Here is an 18,147-nt window from a genome sequence, read left to right as displayed (position 1 = left end):
TGGTTTGGGGGCTTTACTGAGAATCAATTCTTGGATGTATTTATAACTTTGAGTTTTTTTCAGTATCCCACTTTATTAATTCCTACTCCTGTTATTAATTCTTTCTTCCTGCTTTCTTTGGGTTTTATTTTCCTTATTTTCTAAATTCTAGAATTGAATGCACTTCATTTATTTTCATTCCCTTTTGTTTAATAATAATATTTATTACACTGTGGTCAGGAAATGTGGCCTGTGTAATTTTAGCTCCTTGGAATTAATTTAGCATTCTTTTACTGGTTATGTGTTTCTGTCTGTTCCTTTTTGTCTTTCTCACAGTTTTTTGCATAATGTGTTTCAATAAAACGTTATTCCACACAAATTTTTTTTTATTACTTTTGAACTTCTTTGTCACCTAGTGACAAACTTAAAACTTCTTTAAAAGTTGTAAGCTTTTAAAAACTTGCTTTATTTCGTTGTCTCTCTTAAACAGTCTAATATTTTATAATCAGTTTTTCAGTAGAGGTGTTGAATCCATTTACATTCATTGTTTTGCTTTGAGATCGTGGCTCTTCTGTGATTTGAATTTATCCCAGTTGCCTCTACCCTGTTTCTTCTCTTCTCTGGTGTTTTGTGGTTATCTTTGGGTTTTTCAAAAGCACTGTTGGATCTAATAGCTCTTATTTATCAGAGTCAAGCATCAAATGGCATCTTTTGTGTTCTGCTTACTTAAGACAAAAGTTGTATTCCCCGCCTCGTTCTCAGTTTTTTTAAATATCATTTAAAGTTGCAGGTTAAATTTGTATACTTATTTATACATACCTATACATTGTCTGATGCTCCCTTTCAAACATTTTAAAATTATTTTGATCTTTGCCTTCACTCTTAGAACCAAATTGGAAACCTCTATGTCCGCTGGTTTCCGTGCTCATCACCAGTGTGTTCATTCCATGACTTTCCCCTCTTAAATTCTTATTTTTGATCCATTTCATAGTTGGTTGGAAAACATTCTCCAGTGTTCCTCTCAAAAAGGATACGTGGTTGAAAGCTTGCACACTAGAGAATGTCTTTGGTTTACTGTGACCTTCATACATAGAAGACAGTCTAGCTAGGTATAAAAATCTTGGATCTCAAAGTTTTCTCTCCTCACAACCTATAGACACTGCTCCATTGTCATCTGGCCAGCTGCTTGTTGATTTTAAATCTGAATCGATTTTTTCCTCATCCTGGTATTTCATATGTTTTGCAAAGATGTATGTGGGTGTGTTGGTCTTTTATCCTTGATTTTTTCCAAAAATTCAGCTCATCCTTTCCTTCATACATAGGTTGGCCTTCAGCTGAGGGATCCTATCTTTGGTCTCTGCTGCAGTTTTCTCCCAATTATATGCCATCTCTCCACTTTCCCTCTTCTATCCCTATCATTTCTCTTTCACAGTTTCCACGTCTTTATCCTTTTCCTCTAAATTTTGTGAGAATCTCTCCAGTTTACTCTCATGTTTCTGAATCTGTTTTCTACAGTATTATTTCTCTTGACTGCTTCCAAAGTCGATTTTAATTGTGCTCCTAGGCTTTTAGATTTAGGTTTTTCCAGCTCTTCCTTCTTTCGTGTGTCACCCTTTTTGTATCATCACGTGGCCTTTTCAGCTCGGCCTCGTTTTCCCATATGGCTTTTTCTCTCCTACTTCATAGAGGCTGTGTCTTTTTAGAATTTTTTTTTAGCCTGACACACCCATTCAGTTTCATATCGTCTACGGCTGTTTTTGAGCTACGGCGACAGTTTGAATAGTTGAGACAGAGACCGTATGGCCTGCAAAGCCTGAAATATTTACTGTTTGGGACTTTGCAAAAAGATTTGCAGATCCCTGGCCTAGTGTGACAGCTGGATTCCCACTCCAGCCCCAAGCTGGATGGCAAGGGAATGCATCCAGCTCCCTCTGCAGTTCCTAATCCCTCCCAGCCTTTCTCCTCAATCCGCTTCTGCTCTGTGGAGGTGGTGTCCTTCTGTCTCCACTGCCTGACTTCCTTGTTCTCTGCATCAGTCATTTAGATAAAAACGTGAGTTCATGTACCCACTGCAAACACAGTCCTTCCCGTCCATCCATCCCCTTCCTTAAGCCTCCCTTCTCCGGATCTGGCTCCACCCTGGGGCCCCCACCCACTTCCTGCCCATTCTTTCTCCGGTTGTTGTCTCCCTGTCATCTTCCCTTTTTTTCCCCAGGATTTTTCTGTTCATCAGACAAAGAGCTCTGTCCTGAGGTAAGACCTGGACAGGTTTTGCTTGTTCTACCACCATCTGCCTTTAATTAATAGAGATTGCTCCCAGATTCCAGCGTTGGGTCATCTGTCAGTTTAGTTTTTGGCATTAGTGTGAATTTTCTTTTTTTTTTTTTTCATTGTCTGTATAGCTATTCTGGAACAAAACAAGGAGAGGAAACGTGGGTAGCTGCAAGTAGATGCCATTCTGAAGGAGTCAGAGATGCATTTTAAAGCTGCGTTTGGTCCACCTGGAGGCAGCCTCTGTAGCTGTGTGTGTGTGTGATGAAAGATGAAAATTCAGGAACACTTTCCTTATCCAGGGACCTCTTGTCCAGTGACCTCAGTTCTCTGGAATACACCCAAAGAGTCAGCACGCAGCCAGAGAGCTGCCATGGTGTCCGTGCTCTGAAGGAGCAGTTCAGTCTCTCATTCCAGGCCTGTTGACCCATGCTGTACCTACAGTTCGAATAACCTTAGTCTTTCTGTTTTCCTAGCTCACAACTAAATCAGAATCAGCAAATTGGAAGGGAGAGGGGACAGTTTACAACAAGCACACTGACCTGATGAGAATTGCTGGCTGACAGAAAGGAAAGACGTAAGACCCACATAAAAAATAAACAACAAACCGAATACAGCTGTAGATGTGTACATGTCGAGGCTGGTACCATTTCCCGCAAGGACGAGCGGCTGGAGGTTGCCCTGTGACCCCAGTTTGAGTCAGCAGTCACCCCTCTGAGCCTTTCCTCTGCCAGCCTGGGTCCTCCGTACGAGTCTTGGGTGCAGAGACTGTCTCCACCTCCTGCGACTACAGTTGGCTCAGACAGTGGTTCTGAGCCTGGTTGCACATTAGACTCAGCTGGGGAGCTTTAAACATCTGGACACGCAGGCTGCCCCCTAAACCAGTGAAATCAGAATGCTTCTGGGTCATTCCAGAAGCCTGGGTTGGGAGCCAGGCCGTCAGGAGCACAGGCAGGGGTGAGAGTGGTGCCACGTGCCTCTCTAGTGCCCTGTGAGTGGCTCTCGTTATTGAGGGGCAGACTTGGTATTCATGGGGGCAACTGTGATTGTCACATGGGGTCTGGAGCTGGATCTAACCGGGCAGTGACGGATGCCACGCATTCGAGGATGGTTTCTGGCCCAGGTGGATACTTGGCTCTGAATAGGACGGAGTGATGGAGAGGGAAGGGAGGGCTGGAGGTGCAGGGCCCGGTCCTCCCAGGGGCCGTCTCCCCTCCAGCCCACAGTGCACTTGGGCCTGGCACCCTGGCACCTTTGTCAGCTCTGCTGTCCTGTCTGAGGATGGGAATCACGGTGCCTTGCTTACAGGGCTGCCTGGAGGCTCTCTCCAGGGCTGAGTCTCCACACCACAGAGGAGACAGGGCAGGTGATTGACCGGAATGCAAGTACTGACGAGGGCCAAAAGGAAAAATAATGAGAAAGCGATGAGAGTGAGTTCAAGGCCGTCCCTGCAGTGACGTCACTGGCACCACTGGCATTCTAGTTCTGTCCCGAGTGGAAGACAGCAGGCAGGGATCCCCGCCAGCTTGCTGGGGGACGCCAGGACTTAGGTACGGCCTGCGTTCAGCCCCCGTAGTGGCTTTGCCGTGAGCGCCATCTGCCCCTGGGATGGCAGAGATGTGGCCGAGAGCGGCCGTTCCCAGCAGTGAAGTGTGCAGTGCCATGCGGGGCAGGGGAGCGGGGGGCGGTGCCCCTGCCTGTGGGTTTGGGCCACTCCACTCACTGTCACCTCGTGTGTCGACCCCCCGGGCTTGGCCCCAGTGGAATACAGGCCGCTCTCCCTGGATGCCCCAGCCCCTGCCTTCCACGAGGTCCTGACTCCAGTAAGCCACCAGCTGGCAGGAGGGGCTGGTACTGCGGACTCCATTGCCTCCAGACAGGGCATCCGGGTGTGGGGGGGAGAGGTCCAAGGACTCTGACCCCTGGGGGCAGGACGGGGGGCTGTTCTTCCCCACTTCCGGAGACTGGTTCCTAGTGGGGTGCCCCAGGAAGCTGGCTCGGGGGGCAGCAGAGGGCTGCCAGGCCTGCGGCTCCCAGGGCGACAGGATGGAGCTGTCTCAGCTTTAATTAGGACCTTGAAGGAGGCAGCCGCCTCCCATGGTCCAGAGGCTGACTCTGGGGTGATCTCTGAATATTCCCTGCAGATCTGAGTGATGGTTTGGGGGACAGGCGGCCCCCTGCCCTGGCCTTGTCCTGTACTCCCACACAGACCACTCCTCACCCCCACCCTGGCCTTGGTTTTCCCCTTTGCAGGATGGGGGGCTGGCCCCTGCTCCTGGAGCAGTCACGTGTGTGTGTGTGTGTGTGTGTGTGTGTGTGTGTGTGTTTCCTGTCCCCTTGCCAGGACACACACCCAGCCCGTTTGCACCGTCACTACTCCTAGGACAGGCTGGGCCCTCCGCAGCCCCGGGGCTGGCCTGGCCGCTTCTCCGTGCCGGCAGTCTGGGAGTTGCTGGAATGCCAGGCGTTGTGCGTCCCCAGCTCTGAGCTGAACGCCTCGTGCTTATCGAGGGAGAACCCATCGGTGTTTACCGAGACTCAGCGTAGCATAACCACGAGTACAGTGATCTTGGCATCTCAGACTCGAGTGCAAGGCCCAGCCTCGCCACTTGCTAGCTGTCTGGGGTGCACTGGGCAGGCGGCCTCCGTTTCCTAGTCTGTAGAATGGGAATAATGCCCGCAGATCAAAGAACGGTTGTGAGAATTCAGTGAGAGCCAGCATGTTGAGTGGTGGTGCAGGGCGGGCTGGAGTGATTTATGGGGCCTCTGTCGTGGGCTGGCTGTCATGCCAAAAGCTGACGTGTGAACGCAGATATGGCAAAGCAATTGCATCACCTTATCTGAAGAGAAGGAAGAGCTGGCAGGGAGGCGGCCCGGGGGGACCGGTGTTGGAGGTTTGCATCTGCTGGGCCGACAGAGGCCACCCCCAGGGGAGGCAGGCCCCAGGGCGTCACACATCCTGCCCGGCTCGCACTGGGACGTCCCCGAACTGATACCCGGCAGACGCGGGCCCGGCGGCCCTGCCTCTCAGCAGTAGGGCCCATTAGAACTGAACTCTTCTTCGTGGGGCATTTTATTTGCACACTCCAGTAGAGTGGACACCAAAGGGGTTTTCTAATGCTTCATGGGCTGCTAATTTCCTCTGTGACCTCTTTTGTTGGGGCCTGACCCCAACCAGAGGCTGCTCGCCACGGAAGCCAGCGCCTGACACAGACCCGGGGTGCGGGGTGACAATGAGGCCTCTACTGGCTTTAATCAGGCTCCGGGCGCATCTTAAGAACGGGGGGAATTTGTGTGGCGCTGCAAAGCCCTGGGTGGCACAATACGGGAGCCCCCGGAGTCACTCACGGAGGCCGGGGGGCCGGCGGGGGTGGTCAGGCGGGGGCCCTTTGTCCCAGCGCCTCTCGAGAAGGCCAGGACGCCCTGAATGGCCGCCCGCGCGGCCTGGCCCCTTGGGTATCGCAGGCCTCTAGGTATTTAGGGAGGTGGCCTCCCACCCGGCCTGGCAGCCTATTCTTCGCCCGCCTAATTAGGTTTTGTCTGTGCTCTCCCCTCCCCTGCAGACTGTGATTCGTACTGCAAGGCCTCCAAAGGGAAGCTGAAGATTAACATGAAAAAATACTGCAAGAAGGACTACGGTGAGTGAGAGCCCCTTGTCGGGAGGGGGAGGGGGAGGGGAGGGCACCACGTGACCAGCGAGGCGCTGGGGTTGGGGCGCAGGTGGCCCTGCGTGGGTGTTGCTCACAGAGTCCCTGGGACCCGACGGGAGCCGAGTGGGATGGGTCCCACGCCCAGGAATGTCCCAGCTCTTCCCCCTTGGCGGCAGGTGGTGTGAGGGGTCATAGGCGTGTGGGCAGGGTTCTCCCCCTGGCCCTGCAGGGAGGCATCCTGGCCAGTGGGGCCTGACAGGCCTGGGATTCCCAGGCTTCACTCTGCCCCTGAGGGGCCGTGTGGCTGTAGGCCAGTCACTTTACCTCTCTGGTCTTCGGTGCCCTCATGCGTACTCATGGGCATTCAGCCTGAGGCTCTGTAGCTCGAAGAGAGGTCCTCCGGGCATTGGAGAAAGGGAGGGCACTTCCGTGGTGTGTTTAAAATGCCGATTACAGAAGCCAACTCCTTCCGAGGGTTGACTCCACCAGGTGGAGCTGGGTCGAGAATCTGCATTTAAGGCGGCTGGCTGGTGACTGTGAAGCGTGAACACAGCCCCGGGATCCCTGAGGGCCCTTTTCAGCCGGGAGCTGGGGGGCTGCAGAGAGTCCCTGTCACCGGAGGCCTCAGGCTCCCTTCCTGGGAAGAGGGTGTCCAGTCCGTCCCCCAGTCTCCCCGGGCGCCATCCACCCTGGCACTGGGGGTGGGGACCCCTGCACCCCTTCTCTGAATCCGCGTCGCCAGCCCTGCACCGCGCAGTGAGGATCTGGCTTTGTGGTTTCTGGGCCCTGAGAGTGTCCGGCCTGCTGGGGGCCTGGGCTGGCCAGACATCGCGATCCAGCTGCACTCCCCTCAGGATGGGGTCGGAGCGGCCGGTGGGTTTGGCGTGTCAGTTCCGAAGCGGCCAGGCCGTGGGCATCCCGTCCCGGAGCCCTCTGGGTCCACGATGAATTCCTAAAAAGCCTCTTTTAAGTGCTTGCATCCCAAGGCGGTGCAGAAACTCCTGACTTTCACGGGAAAACCAACTTTGATTTTGAAAGCAAACGTCGAGCTGGTGTAAAGATAAAGGAAGTGTTGTCTCTGACCCAGGGTGACAGCAGCCCCCAGAGGCCCCAGGTGGCATTGGATTAGGCTTGTGTGGTCCATGCTCCTGGCCTGGGACCCTCAGCGTCTGCCAGGGACGGGAGGTGGGACTCGGGTGGGACAAGGGTGGGAGGACCCAAGAGTCGTGCAGTGTCCCAGGCTTAGGGCTGGGGGCCCATCGAGGCTGTCCAGGCCCAGAGAGCCAGGGTGACAGAGGAGAGCCCTGGGCCTGTCACTCTGCCACCGCTGCTCCCTTCCCCCGCAGAGCTGGGGTGGGGGTGGGGGGGTGGGGAAGGAACAGGTGGGCCGCCTGGGGGGAGGGTGGTTTGAATTGGGTCTTGAAGCATCCTCTGCAGACGCTGGGGAAGGGGCCTGGGAGGAGGGGCGCCGCGCAGACTTCGTGTGAGGTGTTGACTGCAGCTCCCCTACCCCGTTCCTGCTCTTCCCGTGAAGAAAGGGAAGATAGCACCTTCGTTTACAGTTACCCAATGGCTCCGTCTGCCTCCTGGTTCCGTGGGACTCGTTTTGCTCTCTCTGACTTGTTTTCCTCCGTTGAATTCTGCCTCCCCTACCCCTGAGGTTGTGGGGGACACTTCGGCCCCCTCTGAGCTCTCCTGTCTCCACCCACCCCCAGCAGCAGGCAGGTCCCTCTTTCTGCAGGAGGGGGCCGGGCCCCCTCTTGTTATATTCCCAGAGGGGCCCCCCTGAGCCCTGCCCCCGCTATGGGCCCCCCAGGGAACAAGGGCAGTGGCGCAGGGGGCTCGGCCTCTGGCCTCCTCTTGTCCTCTGCTGCCTGACTCCATCCTGGATTATCCGAGGGAAGCTGGTGTCCTAGGTACGGCCCCTGGCCCAGCTGGCTGAGGTGACTTGCCCAGCAGAGGCCCGGCCTCCCTGGCCGCCCCTCCCCCATCACGTTTATCCCCAGGGCCCCATGTGTCCCAAAATCAAGAGGGCTGAGAAGCAGCCCGGCATGCCCACCTTCCCAGACTTCATGGCGGCTTCACGCCACCTTCCCCCCCAGCTCCTGGCCCTGCGCTGCTACCAGCACACCGCCCAGGCGTCCACGTTTTTGCTGCGGGGCGAGATTTGAGGAGAGCAGGTGCAGGGGAGAAGCGGGGTGCCCCCGCAGGGCGCCAACAGGGTCCGGAGCTGTTGTGCCGTCAGCTTTGATGTCCTCGTCACTGACCCCCCGGCCCATTGCCCCCGCCCATCCCCCAGAGGCTCTCGGAGGCGCGTTCTGGTCCCTAGCACTGTCCGTGATGCTCTCGGGGTTGCCTCAGAGTTGGGGAGCAGCCCACCCCAGCTCAGCAACTAGGCCTGCCTGTTCAGGCAGAAGACAGGACAAAGAGATGCCAGGAAGGGGATCACAGGGCCTTCCGCGCAGGGCTTGGCAGACCCCAGCAGGGTGGGGGCAGGCAGGGAGAGGCTTGTGGAGGAAGGAGTGAGTGGCACCCACAGGGGCTGGGCAGGGGGCATCGGGGGCTCAGCCCGGCAGCAGCCGCAGGCCTTGCTCTGAGGCCGGAGGCCAGGTCTCCCACCGGGGTCCACGGACCTTGTGGAGAATCTTCCTCGCATCCTGCTGGGCCCCTGGATGAGGTGTGAGTGGAGGTGTGCCTTCCACGCCCGAGCAGACCTGGGGCAGGTGAGCGAGGATGGCGAAGGGAGCCGGCGGGCCCAGGAAGGCCGGGAGGGAGGCTGCAGGGGCCGCATAATCCCTGCTCTCTGACTGACACCCCGGCAGGGAGCCAATTAGGAAACACGTTTCCTTCACTTTACAGCCGGGGCACTTGGACGTTCTAGAAGCTGCTAATTAGAACCTGGTGGGGGAGGGGGTAGTGGAGAGCAGGCCCGGGCCCCTTTCCTCCTCTGGGGCCAGCTCAGGAGTCTTGGTGTTGTACAGCGGGAGGGCCTGGGTCTGGGTCTCCGCTGAGCCGGGCGGTGGCCAGTGGGCGGGAGGCCGTGGGGAGCAGGGGCAAGGAATCACCCCGGCTGGCTTGGGGTCTGCTGGTCCTGCCCGTGTTCCTGGTGAGACAGGGCCCAGTAGGTGGGGGGAGGCCTCGGGGCCGAGCCGCCTTGTCTCTCTGCTCTGGGGAGACCCCGGGACAGGGAAGGGTAGCTGTTCCAGTCCCATCTGTAGGGAATGGGGCACTGGCCCCAGAATCCGGGGGCAGATTCCACACTTGCTCTGTGACTTTGGACCAGGCTGGGCCTGTTTCCTGATCTGTCCCGTGGTGGTGAGATCAAGGGGACACGACGTCCTTCTAGACGTGGCAAGGATGGTGGCCTCACCGGGCCATCTCCAAGGGGCAGGGGTCCGTGGTGGTGCTGTCGTTGACGGCCCCCCTCTCCTGGGCCCACCTCAGTCCTCTGTTGCCCTCTAGGGGAATCCGGCTCACCTTGCAGATGCTGAGGAAGCGCCCATGGGAAGGCTCGGGGCGGGGCAGTTGCACATGGAAGACGGTGTTTGTTATTTCCTAGCGTGTTAGCATTTCCTGCCGACTTTCCAGGAAAACCTAGCCTAGAGGGGCCCTTCCTTGGCGTAAATGCTCCCAGCAGGCATGCGTAGGTGTGTGCATGTGTGTGTGTGTGTGTGCGTGCATGAGCGTGCACGCGTGAGCACATCCTCGAAGCCCGCATCCGCTCGGCGGCGCCCACGCAGGCAGAGCGCGTGCGTCCCTCCCGGAGTCGCGGGCTCCGCGGCGCGTCTACCCAGAAGCCCAGGGCTCCAGAACCTCGGTGGGTGTGTAGAGAGTGACGCCGTCCCCGGGGCGTTTACCGTAGGGATGGTGCACTCTTGGCCGAGGCCTGGCAGTGACTTCAGGCCGAGACACCCCTCGGCTGGTGTGGGGAGTGGACTTTCTAACCCCTGGCCCACGTGGAAGAGGGGCCGGCCTGCCCCTGCCCCTCAGCCTCCCTCCCCCCGCTTCCTCTTCGCTGGTCCCTGTGCTCCTCGGGAGGCGCCACTGTCTGGTCCCCACTCACCTCCTGGTGTTCGCGCGACCTCCCCTCGGCTCCCGTGGCCACTCTGCGTGGGCACCGCACACACGTCCCAGGAGGTCCTGCCCCCTCACACGCGTCCCCACCTCAGCTAGTCCCTCCTCGGACACTCATTAGGGCTTGCTGCGTGCCCCATCCCGTCCCGGGTGCTGGGCTTACAGAGATGGAGGAGACACAGGCTCAGCCCTCCAGGAGTTTCCGGAATCAGAGGGGAGATGCGCACACAAATGACAGCATGGACGGGAGACGTGTGGCCAGGGTCCGGCCTGGGGTGGGACGAGAGTGGGGCCTGGTCCCTCCTCCAGGGAGGGTGTAGAGGGAGGGCTTCCTGGAGGAGGGAGCGCAGGTAGCCAGTGCTCACGGGGCAAAGCAGGGCTCCCAGGCAGAGGGAGCAAAGTGTCTGAGCACAGAGGGAGGAGCAGGCTGGGGAAACGGGAGAAGAGGGAGTGTGGAGGTGCTGGGTGCAGGGCTGGAGGCCAGGGAGGCTGGGCGAGACGCTGCTGTGGGCCTCGGCAGCCGGGCTCTCGTCCGCGTGCAGGAGCCACTCTGAGGCCACCGAGAGCCAGTCCCGCTCACGTTGGCACACAGGGGCTGCCACCCGTCTCTTCTTCCTCCCTGAGATGCAGAAGTGGGGCGGTGGGGGGAGGCGGGAGGAGACAGACAGCTCGCATTCTGAAAGGTGAGATCATCTCACTTTTGCCAGTTCTTGGAAAAAGGATTCGTTCCCAGAAATGTTTATTAGTCACCCCTTTTGTTGAACGACATTTTGGCACCAGCAGATGGAAAATCAGGATGCTTCTCATGAGATGGTTTGTCTCGAGCATTCCTCCCGCGCTCCCTCAAGGATGGTTTCTGAGGATACAGCTCGAAGCGGAAGTTCTGTTGGCATCTGTGGGGAGGAGCTGGGTTCATGAGGTTGTGTGTGTGCACATGCGTGCACGCGTGTGCTTTCTTGGGGGCCCCGGCAGAGGTGGGCCTGCGGACCTAAGCGGATCCCCGCCCCCGAGAACCCTGTACCTCCTGGGACAGTGGAAACCCCAGAGAAGAGGCCTTGCTAGGCCGGTGTCTGTCCCTGCCCTGCAGGCCCCGGGTGGGCACCTCACAGCCTTCATTCTCACCCTTAGCGAATCCTCAGAAACGCCTGTGAGGGAGGGCTTTTCACTCCTGCCGTTGGGATGCTGAGACTCAACGAGGTAAAGAACACGCCCAGACCGGGGCCTCCGAGGCCTGAGGTCCTTGTGCTCCCAGCCTGCCCCCCGTGCCAGGGCGCTGAGCCTTGGGCAGCAGAGCGGGTGCAGCCCCCCTTCGAAGGCTCATGGACTGGTTCCCCCACGGGACCCTTGACTCTTGGCTCCTGAGAAGCTGCAAAGACGTCTCCGTGGGGATGAGCAGGCGTGGTCACCGCGGTGCTGGGGTGAGCGTCGGGCAAGCGGGGCTGTTGGAGACGAGACGTCGGGCACGGTGGCGGGGTGGGCGTGGCCATTCAGCCGTGGGCTCGGCTGTGCGGTGGAGGGAGGTCACGGGCGGGTCCGTGATGGAGGCTGGGGAGGCCGAGCCGGCAGTGGAGACGATGCTGGTGGCGGAGTGACCGCGGATTCGCGTGGAGCGGGTGTAGGCGGTGGGCACGGCCCTTCTGGGCTCTCGTCTGGCTGCTCAGGCCGGGATGAGGTGAGCGGGGGTGATGGGGAGAGCCTCACAGCTCAGGCCTGGACAGGGACACGGGGCCTCTAGGCAAATGATGGCCTCTTCCCCTCTTGACACCCCCTGCCCTTCCCCTCTTGACACCCCCTGCCCTTCCTTTTCTCGACCTTGGGGTCAATAGCTATTCCTGGTCAGGATCAGTCCCTTCGAGTAGGGAACACGGGCCCGGTTATCAACCCCGTCCTGGGGGCCCGGCTCCCGTGTCTGCAGCGGGCCGTGACATCAGGGCCTGGGGGTGGGCAGATGGTAGAGGGGCACCCTGGGGGCTGTCCCCCTCAGGGCAGTTAGCAGGGGCCGGGAGGCAGCTGGTGGTGATGGCTGGGAGGGGCCAGCTGCCCCAGCACTGTCCCCAGCTCCGGGGAGCGGGACGCAGCCCAGCCGGCAGCACGTGGCATGGCGTTTCAGGGGCTCACTGACCCTTCCCCGGGGGTCACCAGCCCCCTGGGGATCCTCCGATTTCCCCAGCCAGATGTGACCTCCCCCCTCAGAGTGCCAGCCCCATATGGAGGCCAGATGTGGAGCCGGGTCAGCATGAGTCAGCCTGAGGTCGCAGAATGCGGGTGACCACCAGGTTCGGCAGCGAGGGCCAGTGGGCTCCAGTGACAGCTCGACAGAGGCCCCTGAGCCCGCAAGGCGCTGCACCCATCGGGGCCTCCTGCCGCGCGAAGGGGATGACGGGCCGCAGCCCTCCCCATCTCCACAGACGGGAGCCCAGAGCCTGGGCCTCCAACCTCTGCCGCCCCAGCAGCTGCAGGGTGCCAGGCTCCAGAGGGACCTGCTGGGGCCCCGTCTGTCCCCCTCCCTGCAGCATCCTCTCCTCTGAACATCCTGTTTTTAGAAAGGAGGTGTGGGTAGGGAAGGCTGTCTAATGGAAGGTGTCTTCTCCCATCTCACAGACTGGGACACCGAGGCTCGGAGTCGGGGGTGGGGGAAGGCGGGGATCTGTCCAAGGTGCCCGGGGACACGGGCCGCCTTCCCCTACAGACAGGCAACACTTGTCTTGTCCCCGCTCACCAGCCACCTGTCTCCAGGATCACAGAGCCCTCCCTTCTCCCACTCACGGGGGGCTCGGATGGGCATCTTTCCCCAGTGGGATGGATCTCGGGGGTCTTGACACCCTACTTCCCCGGGGTTAGAGCCTTTGGCACGAGACCTCCAGTACCGTCGCTATTCCTGGGGTCTTCCCACACCTGCCGCTTCACCTGTTTGTGTGAGGCTCAGGCTGACAGGAGGTGGGGACACCCTGAGAGTTCCACCGCCTCTGAGCAGCCTGGGCTACCTGCGGGAGGCAGGCCTGGCCTAAGGTCAGAACAGCTTTTCAGAGGCTCGCGCAGGGTCACCCCCGGAGTGGGCGCCTCCGCCAGCAGGGCTCTGGTTAGGGTCCTGCTTTGGCCCGTTTCCGGGCCTGAGGCCCCTTCTCTGGGTGTTCTTGGGGAAGCAGCTTCCATCCCTTGAGGGTGGTTTGACTCTTCGGAGCTGAGCGAGTGCCGTGTTCAGAGGGTGCAAGGGGACCAAAGTTGCTGCTGGACGCCCGCCCTCCAGGACAGGGCTCCACGCACGGTGTCCTGGGTGCCGGCCCAGCGCGGGAGGAGGGGCTGCTCTGGGTAGAGGGTTTGCTGCCGACGGCTGTGGCAGAACCGTTGCGCGGGGGCCCCGCTGAGGAGTGGGTACGAACTTGCAGCCAGGATGTGAGCCCTGGAGGCACGGGGTCTGGGCTGAGGCCACGGTGGGGAGGCTGACTCTCTTGCCTGCCCTCTTCCAGAGGCCGAACCCCACTGATGATGGGAACCGACCTGGGGGACTCCCCAGCCCCACCGTTGCTGTGTGTGTGCGCGTGCACGTGCGTGTGTGGCATGGGGGGCAGGTGTGGGAGGTGGGGCATCTCCTGAGGCGTGTGAGGCCCGCGGGGGAGGGCGGGGAGCCTCGGCCATTCTCCAGGGTGGCACTGTGACAGCTGGGGCCGTGCCCATGATGGGTGTGGGCACATGCACCGGATCAGGAGTTGCCTGGGCCGTTTCGGTTGCTTCTGGCTGGGAGGGGGCACCCGGGGCGTTCTCCCTCGGGCTGATTGCAGGGGAGACCTGCCTCCACGAGGAGGGCACCCCGCTGGGGCAGGGCAGGGCCCAGCTCCACCCTCCTGCCTGAGCCTCTCGCAAAGCCGGGCAGCCAGTCTCCTGAGCGCATCTCGCCTGGGGGCCGGGGGTGTTGGCAGGGTCAGACCAGGACCATCTCCTAGGGCAGAGGGCCAGTAGCCTCCCCGGAGCCCGGCTCTCTGATTCCCAGCTCTCCTGAGGACCCCTCCTCCAGGGAGCCCCCGGCATGCCCTCCCCTCCCCAGAACAGAGCCCAAGCACTGGGACCCAGCAGGGGAAGCTGAGGCCGCCTCTGTTGCTGGTGGTCTTAGAGAGAGGGGCATACCATTGCTGCTTAGGCTGAGGAGGGAAAGGGGGAGCCTTCACCAGCCCAGAGCTGGGTGTCCGCACTTAAGGTCTGAGGGTGGGGCCTTGGTGGGCGGGGCAGCCCCGGGGTTCCTGAGGACTCCGACTGGGGGGGGGGGTCTGACCACAGCACGCCTCCAGCCCTCCACCGGGCGGGGCTGCCGTGCCCCCGCCACAGGTTAGCGTCCCCGCGAACAAGGCTTGGCCCTGCTCGCCCGTTTCTGACCTTCACAGGGGGCTGGGAAACATGTGGTCAGAGCTGCACTTCACGAAAGCAGCTGCAACTCATGACACGCTTTCCGTGCCGGGAGATTTATGGGGCCGCGTGGTTTTAATGGTTTCTGTGGGGCTAGTATCCTCCCCCACTTCGTCCTGGCTGCTGTCTCAGAGGCAGATGGGCGACAAGCTTTCCCTGGCTGCACGGGCCCAACAGGAAGGTACGGCTGACCACCCAAGCCTCCTTGGGAGGGGCAGCTGCCGGGAAGCCCCCGGGGACCCACGCCAAGCAGCCCATAAATCTGGGAGACCTCCAGGAGGCAGGAAGCCTCCGTGCAGAGGTGTCCCAAGCTGGAGGGGAGAGGAGACGGACACCCCCCTCACGCCGTCCCCCCATCCCCCCATCCCCCCGGGGTCTGAGCCTCGGCCACGGCCCCAGGCCCCACCCAGCAGGTCATCGTCTCGGGCTGCGCCCCAGGGATGTGCACTAATTGTGTACTCCTCGCTGCCCTAGTAGCTGGCCTAGAACCTGGCTGGCCAGGATCTCTGATTCCGGCAGGACGTCCCCGAGACCTGCAAGCGGGCGTGGGCATCAGTCAGCCCAGTGCTGCCGCCTGTCACACACTGTCCAAGGTGGTGGCAACGCCAGGTCCTCGAAGGGCCCAGAGCTGACAGACTCTCCGTCTCCTGGGCCGGAGCTGGGGAGGGAGGGAGGATTTGAAAGGACAGGGGCTCTGGACTGAGAAGGGGGCTGCCATGGGGCCGCGTGGCCCCCTTTGGGCCCTGGAGCGCCCCGCTTCTCAGCTTGCCTCTGCCAGCGCTGGGACTCAGTGGAGGTTGAGGCACCCCGGGAAGGATGGCCAGAGGTCTGCGCCTACGGAAGGACACACGGGGGCCTCGGGCTGAGCCACGAATGGGGCTGAGAGGACCCCCCGGGCTGGCTGAGGCCTGCGGCCTGCCTCCCCGCCCCGTGGCCAGGACCAGCCCGGTGTGGGCACAGGCCGTTCTCGCTGGCCCCCGGGGCCTGGCCCTCTGTCCCCCCCTCTCCCCCTTGGAGTCACGGCTCGCCCTCGAGGGCCAGGCCTCTGCCTAGGGTTGGAGAGGTGCGTGCCCCTAGTAGCCAGGAGGCTGGCTGGAGGGCGAGCAGGGGAGATCAGTCCTCACGGCCCTGCCCTGGTGGCCGAGGAGGGCTCCTGGCACAGGAGGCCTTCCCGTGAGCCCCGGACTTGCTGAGGGGGGCAGCTGCTCGGGGCTGTCTGCAGCTTCGCCGGAGCCCCGGGGCCTGCTGCAGGAAGGTTTTCCTACAGAAACTGGCAGCCCAGGGACCCAGCCTGGCCCGTGGGGTCCAGGGGCTGACTCCTCTCGCTCTCTGGAGGCTGCGCGCGCCCCTTGCTTTCCTTGGGCGCCCGCTCCATCCTGAGCTCTCAGTGTTTGGGTGCGCAGGGCTCAGAGGGAGGGCGGGCAGGCATGTAGGTGTGGACCTGAGACGGGGATGTTCATCCTGAGTGCGGGGCCCCGGCACCAGCAGGCGGGGGCAGCCTCCCCTCCCGGCCAGTCCCTCGTCTGCGCTTCAGAGTCTGGCCCCGGTGGCTTTGTGCTGGGACCCTCCCTCTTCCTGTGGGGGGTCTCGGCACGCCTCTTACCGCTCGGTCTGATATGGTCTGATCTCACCGTTTGTCTTTCTGAGGGTCGTCTCATCTGCCTCGTTTCTGAATGAGGGATGGGGGATCCTCCCTGTGAGGCCAGTTTAGGACAGCGGTGCAGGGATGGGGACTTAGGACTGAGGGTCGTTGGCCTGGAGTGAGCGTCGTGTGGGTGTAAGGGGCACACCCTCGGGGACCATGGGTCCACGGCCGCTGCACCAAGTGCCCCCCGCAACCCCGGTTGGGCGGTGCCACAGGCCCCCAGGAGACCCCGGTCATTCCTGGCTCCCAGGCAGCAGGGATCAGAGGTGGCAGCCGAGCCCTGCGTGCTCCCCGAGGGGGCCGAGTGGGTCTGCCTGAGGTCACAGTTCCAATGTGTATTTCGAGTATTTTCAGCCGTGTGTGCACTGCGGGGACTTGGCCTGCGCACCGTGTGTGCAGCTCATACTTGGTGGGCTGTGTAATATGCAGAGGCGTTGCCAAGGGCAGCGGAAATGTGGCCTTTTTCCAGCATAATCCCATGAATCTACCACCACCCGCCCCTGCCCCCGGCCCCGTGCCGTCCCAGCCCGCTGCCAGGGCGCTGCTGGGGTGGGAGGACGACAAGGACCTGTGCTTCGTCCCCATCGACCTGTGTCCACTGCTTCGGCCCCTGGATGCTTGAGGACAGCAAGGTGTCCAGGGCCAGATCCCCCTCCGGGCTGCGTCCTCAGTGCTAGGTGGGTCCCCCTTGGGCTGGGGAGGGAGAAGGGCCTCTGGGGGCCAGCCCAGGGCCTGAGCTTGTCCAGAGAGCTCTCTGGCCTCACCAGCTCTGCCTTCCCACCTGGCCCTGAGCTGAGGCCCAAGACCCCGAGTCTCTGATTCCAGTGACATGAGTTTGCTCACGCGGCCAGAACAAAGTACCCTAGACTGAGGGGCTCAAACAACAGAAACTCATTTTCTCCCAGTTTGGGAGTTTGGAAGTACTGGATCAAGGTGTCGTCAGGGTTGGTTTCCTCTGAGGCCTCTCTCCTGGGCTCGTAGGCGGCCGTCTTCTTGCTGTGTCTTCACGTGGTCGTCCCTCCGTGCGCGTCTGTCCTAATCTCTTCTTAGGAGGACTCCAGTCATATTGGATTAGGGCCCACCCTTTATAACTTCCTCTTAAAGGCGTTAAGAGGTAATTATCTCCAAATACTGCCACATTCTGAGGCACTGGGGGTTAGGACTTCAATGTATTAATTTTGCCGGCGGGGTGTGGGGGGGAGATACACAGTTCAGCTCTTAACACCAACATGTGATCAAAGCCACGTTCTCACCAGAGGTGCCTTCTGCAGCATCCTTGTTGGCCACCCCAGCCCACCCTGGCTGGGGGGACACTGTGGCTGGGCCGGGGGTCTGAGGTCCCGCACAGGCAAACAGCTGCATCCTGGGGGAGGCTCATTCTGTATTCAGCTCAGTCCCAAGGAGAGGAAACCGGGGCTCTCGGGGATGCTGGGGACGGCTCCCCGTTTGCTTAGCTGAGGGGCACGCAGTTGCCACGGTGACCTCTATCTGCGCAGTCAAACACATACAGAGCCCAGCCACTTCTCCAGGCTGGAGGGCTCCCCACCCCCACCTCAGAGTTCACACTGAGTGTTGAGTCCCTTGGTGACAGAAACATGGAAACGGTTGCCATGGCAGCCATTCTTTGGAGCCCTCAGACTGGAGTGCAAAGTTGAGGATGCCCAGGAACAGCTGAAATGAAAATATGGGAAAATGCACCACTTCCCTCGCCCAGAAGGATGAGTCAGAGGGCGTTCGGTGGAGGGCCCAGCCGTCCCTGCCCCTTCCCATCACCCCGGGGCTAAGTGTGGGCACCGGAGGGGAACGGGGAGGGCCTGGGGAGACCTTGAGAGAGGCCAGCCAGGCCAAGCTGTGGGTGGGCCCAGTGCCCAGAGCGAAGTGGGCAGGTGATTACCTCATGGCATTCCCTGGGGACATGTCCTCGTGGCTGGAGCGCACCTTATTTCGGTCCCTTCACCTGTAATCTGGGGAGACAAGCTCCTTTCTCAGGCGGGCTCAGGTCCAGATCTTCAGCCTGTCCAGGGGTATACAGGACGTGGTGGCAAGGGGAAGGCGCCATGTTCTGACGGGGGGGAAGGAGTCCAAGTTTCCCTCGGACGGGGGTTAGTACAGCAGAGACCTCTGCACTTA

At 60.3% G+C, this 18,147-nt stretch overlaps 2 protein-coding genes across 2 annotated transcripts in view; one reads left to right on the top strand and one right to left on the bottom strand.

Annotated features, from left to right (window-relative positions):
- Window positions 1–18,147, top strand: part of NTN1 (netrin 1) — a 188,004-nt gene that overhangs the window by 165,002 nt on the left and 4,855 nt on the right. The window contains exon 6 of the mRNA XM_067715431.1: window positions 5,814–5,888. Coding sequence (XP_067571532.1) covers window positions 5,814–5,888 — 75 coding nt within the window. The remainder of the gene's footprint in view (window positions 1–5,813; window positions 5,889–18,147) is intronic.
- The window catches only part of STX8 (syntaxin 8), a 251,695-nt gene continuing 250,715 nt past the window's right edge, over window positions 17,168–18,147 (bottom strand). Inside the window, exons 10-11 of the transcript XR_010937415.1 lie at window positions 17,912–18,031; window positions 17,168–17,688 (exon numbers count right to left, since the gene is read on the bottom strand). The gene's annotated coding sequence lies outside the window, so the exon portion shown is untranslated. The remainder of the gene's footprint in view (window positions 17,689–17,911; window positions 18,032–18,147) is intronic.

This window comes from Pseudorca crassidens, chromosome 19, assembly GCF_039906515.1.
Source record: "Pseudorca crassidens isolate mPseCra1 chromosome 19, mPseCra1.hap1, whole genome shotgun sequence".
NCBI lineage: Eukaryota > Metazoa > Chordata > Mammalia > Artiodactyla > Delphinidae > Pseudorca > Pseudorca crassidens.
This window is presented reverse-complemented; position numbering and strand designations above follow the sequence as displayed.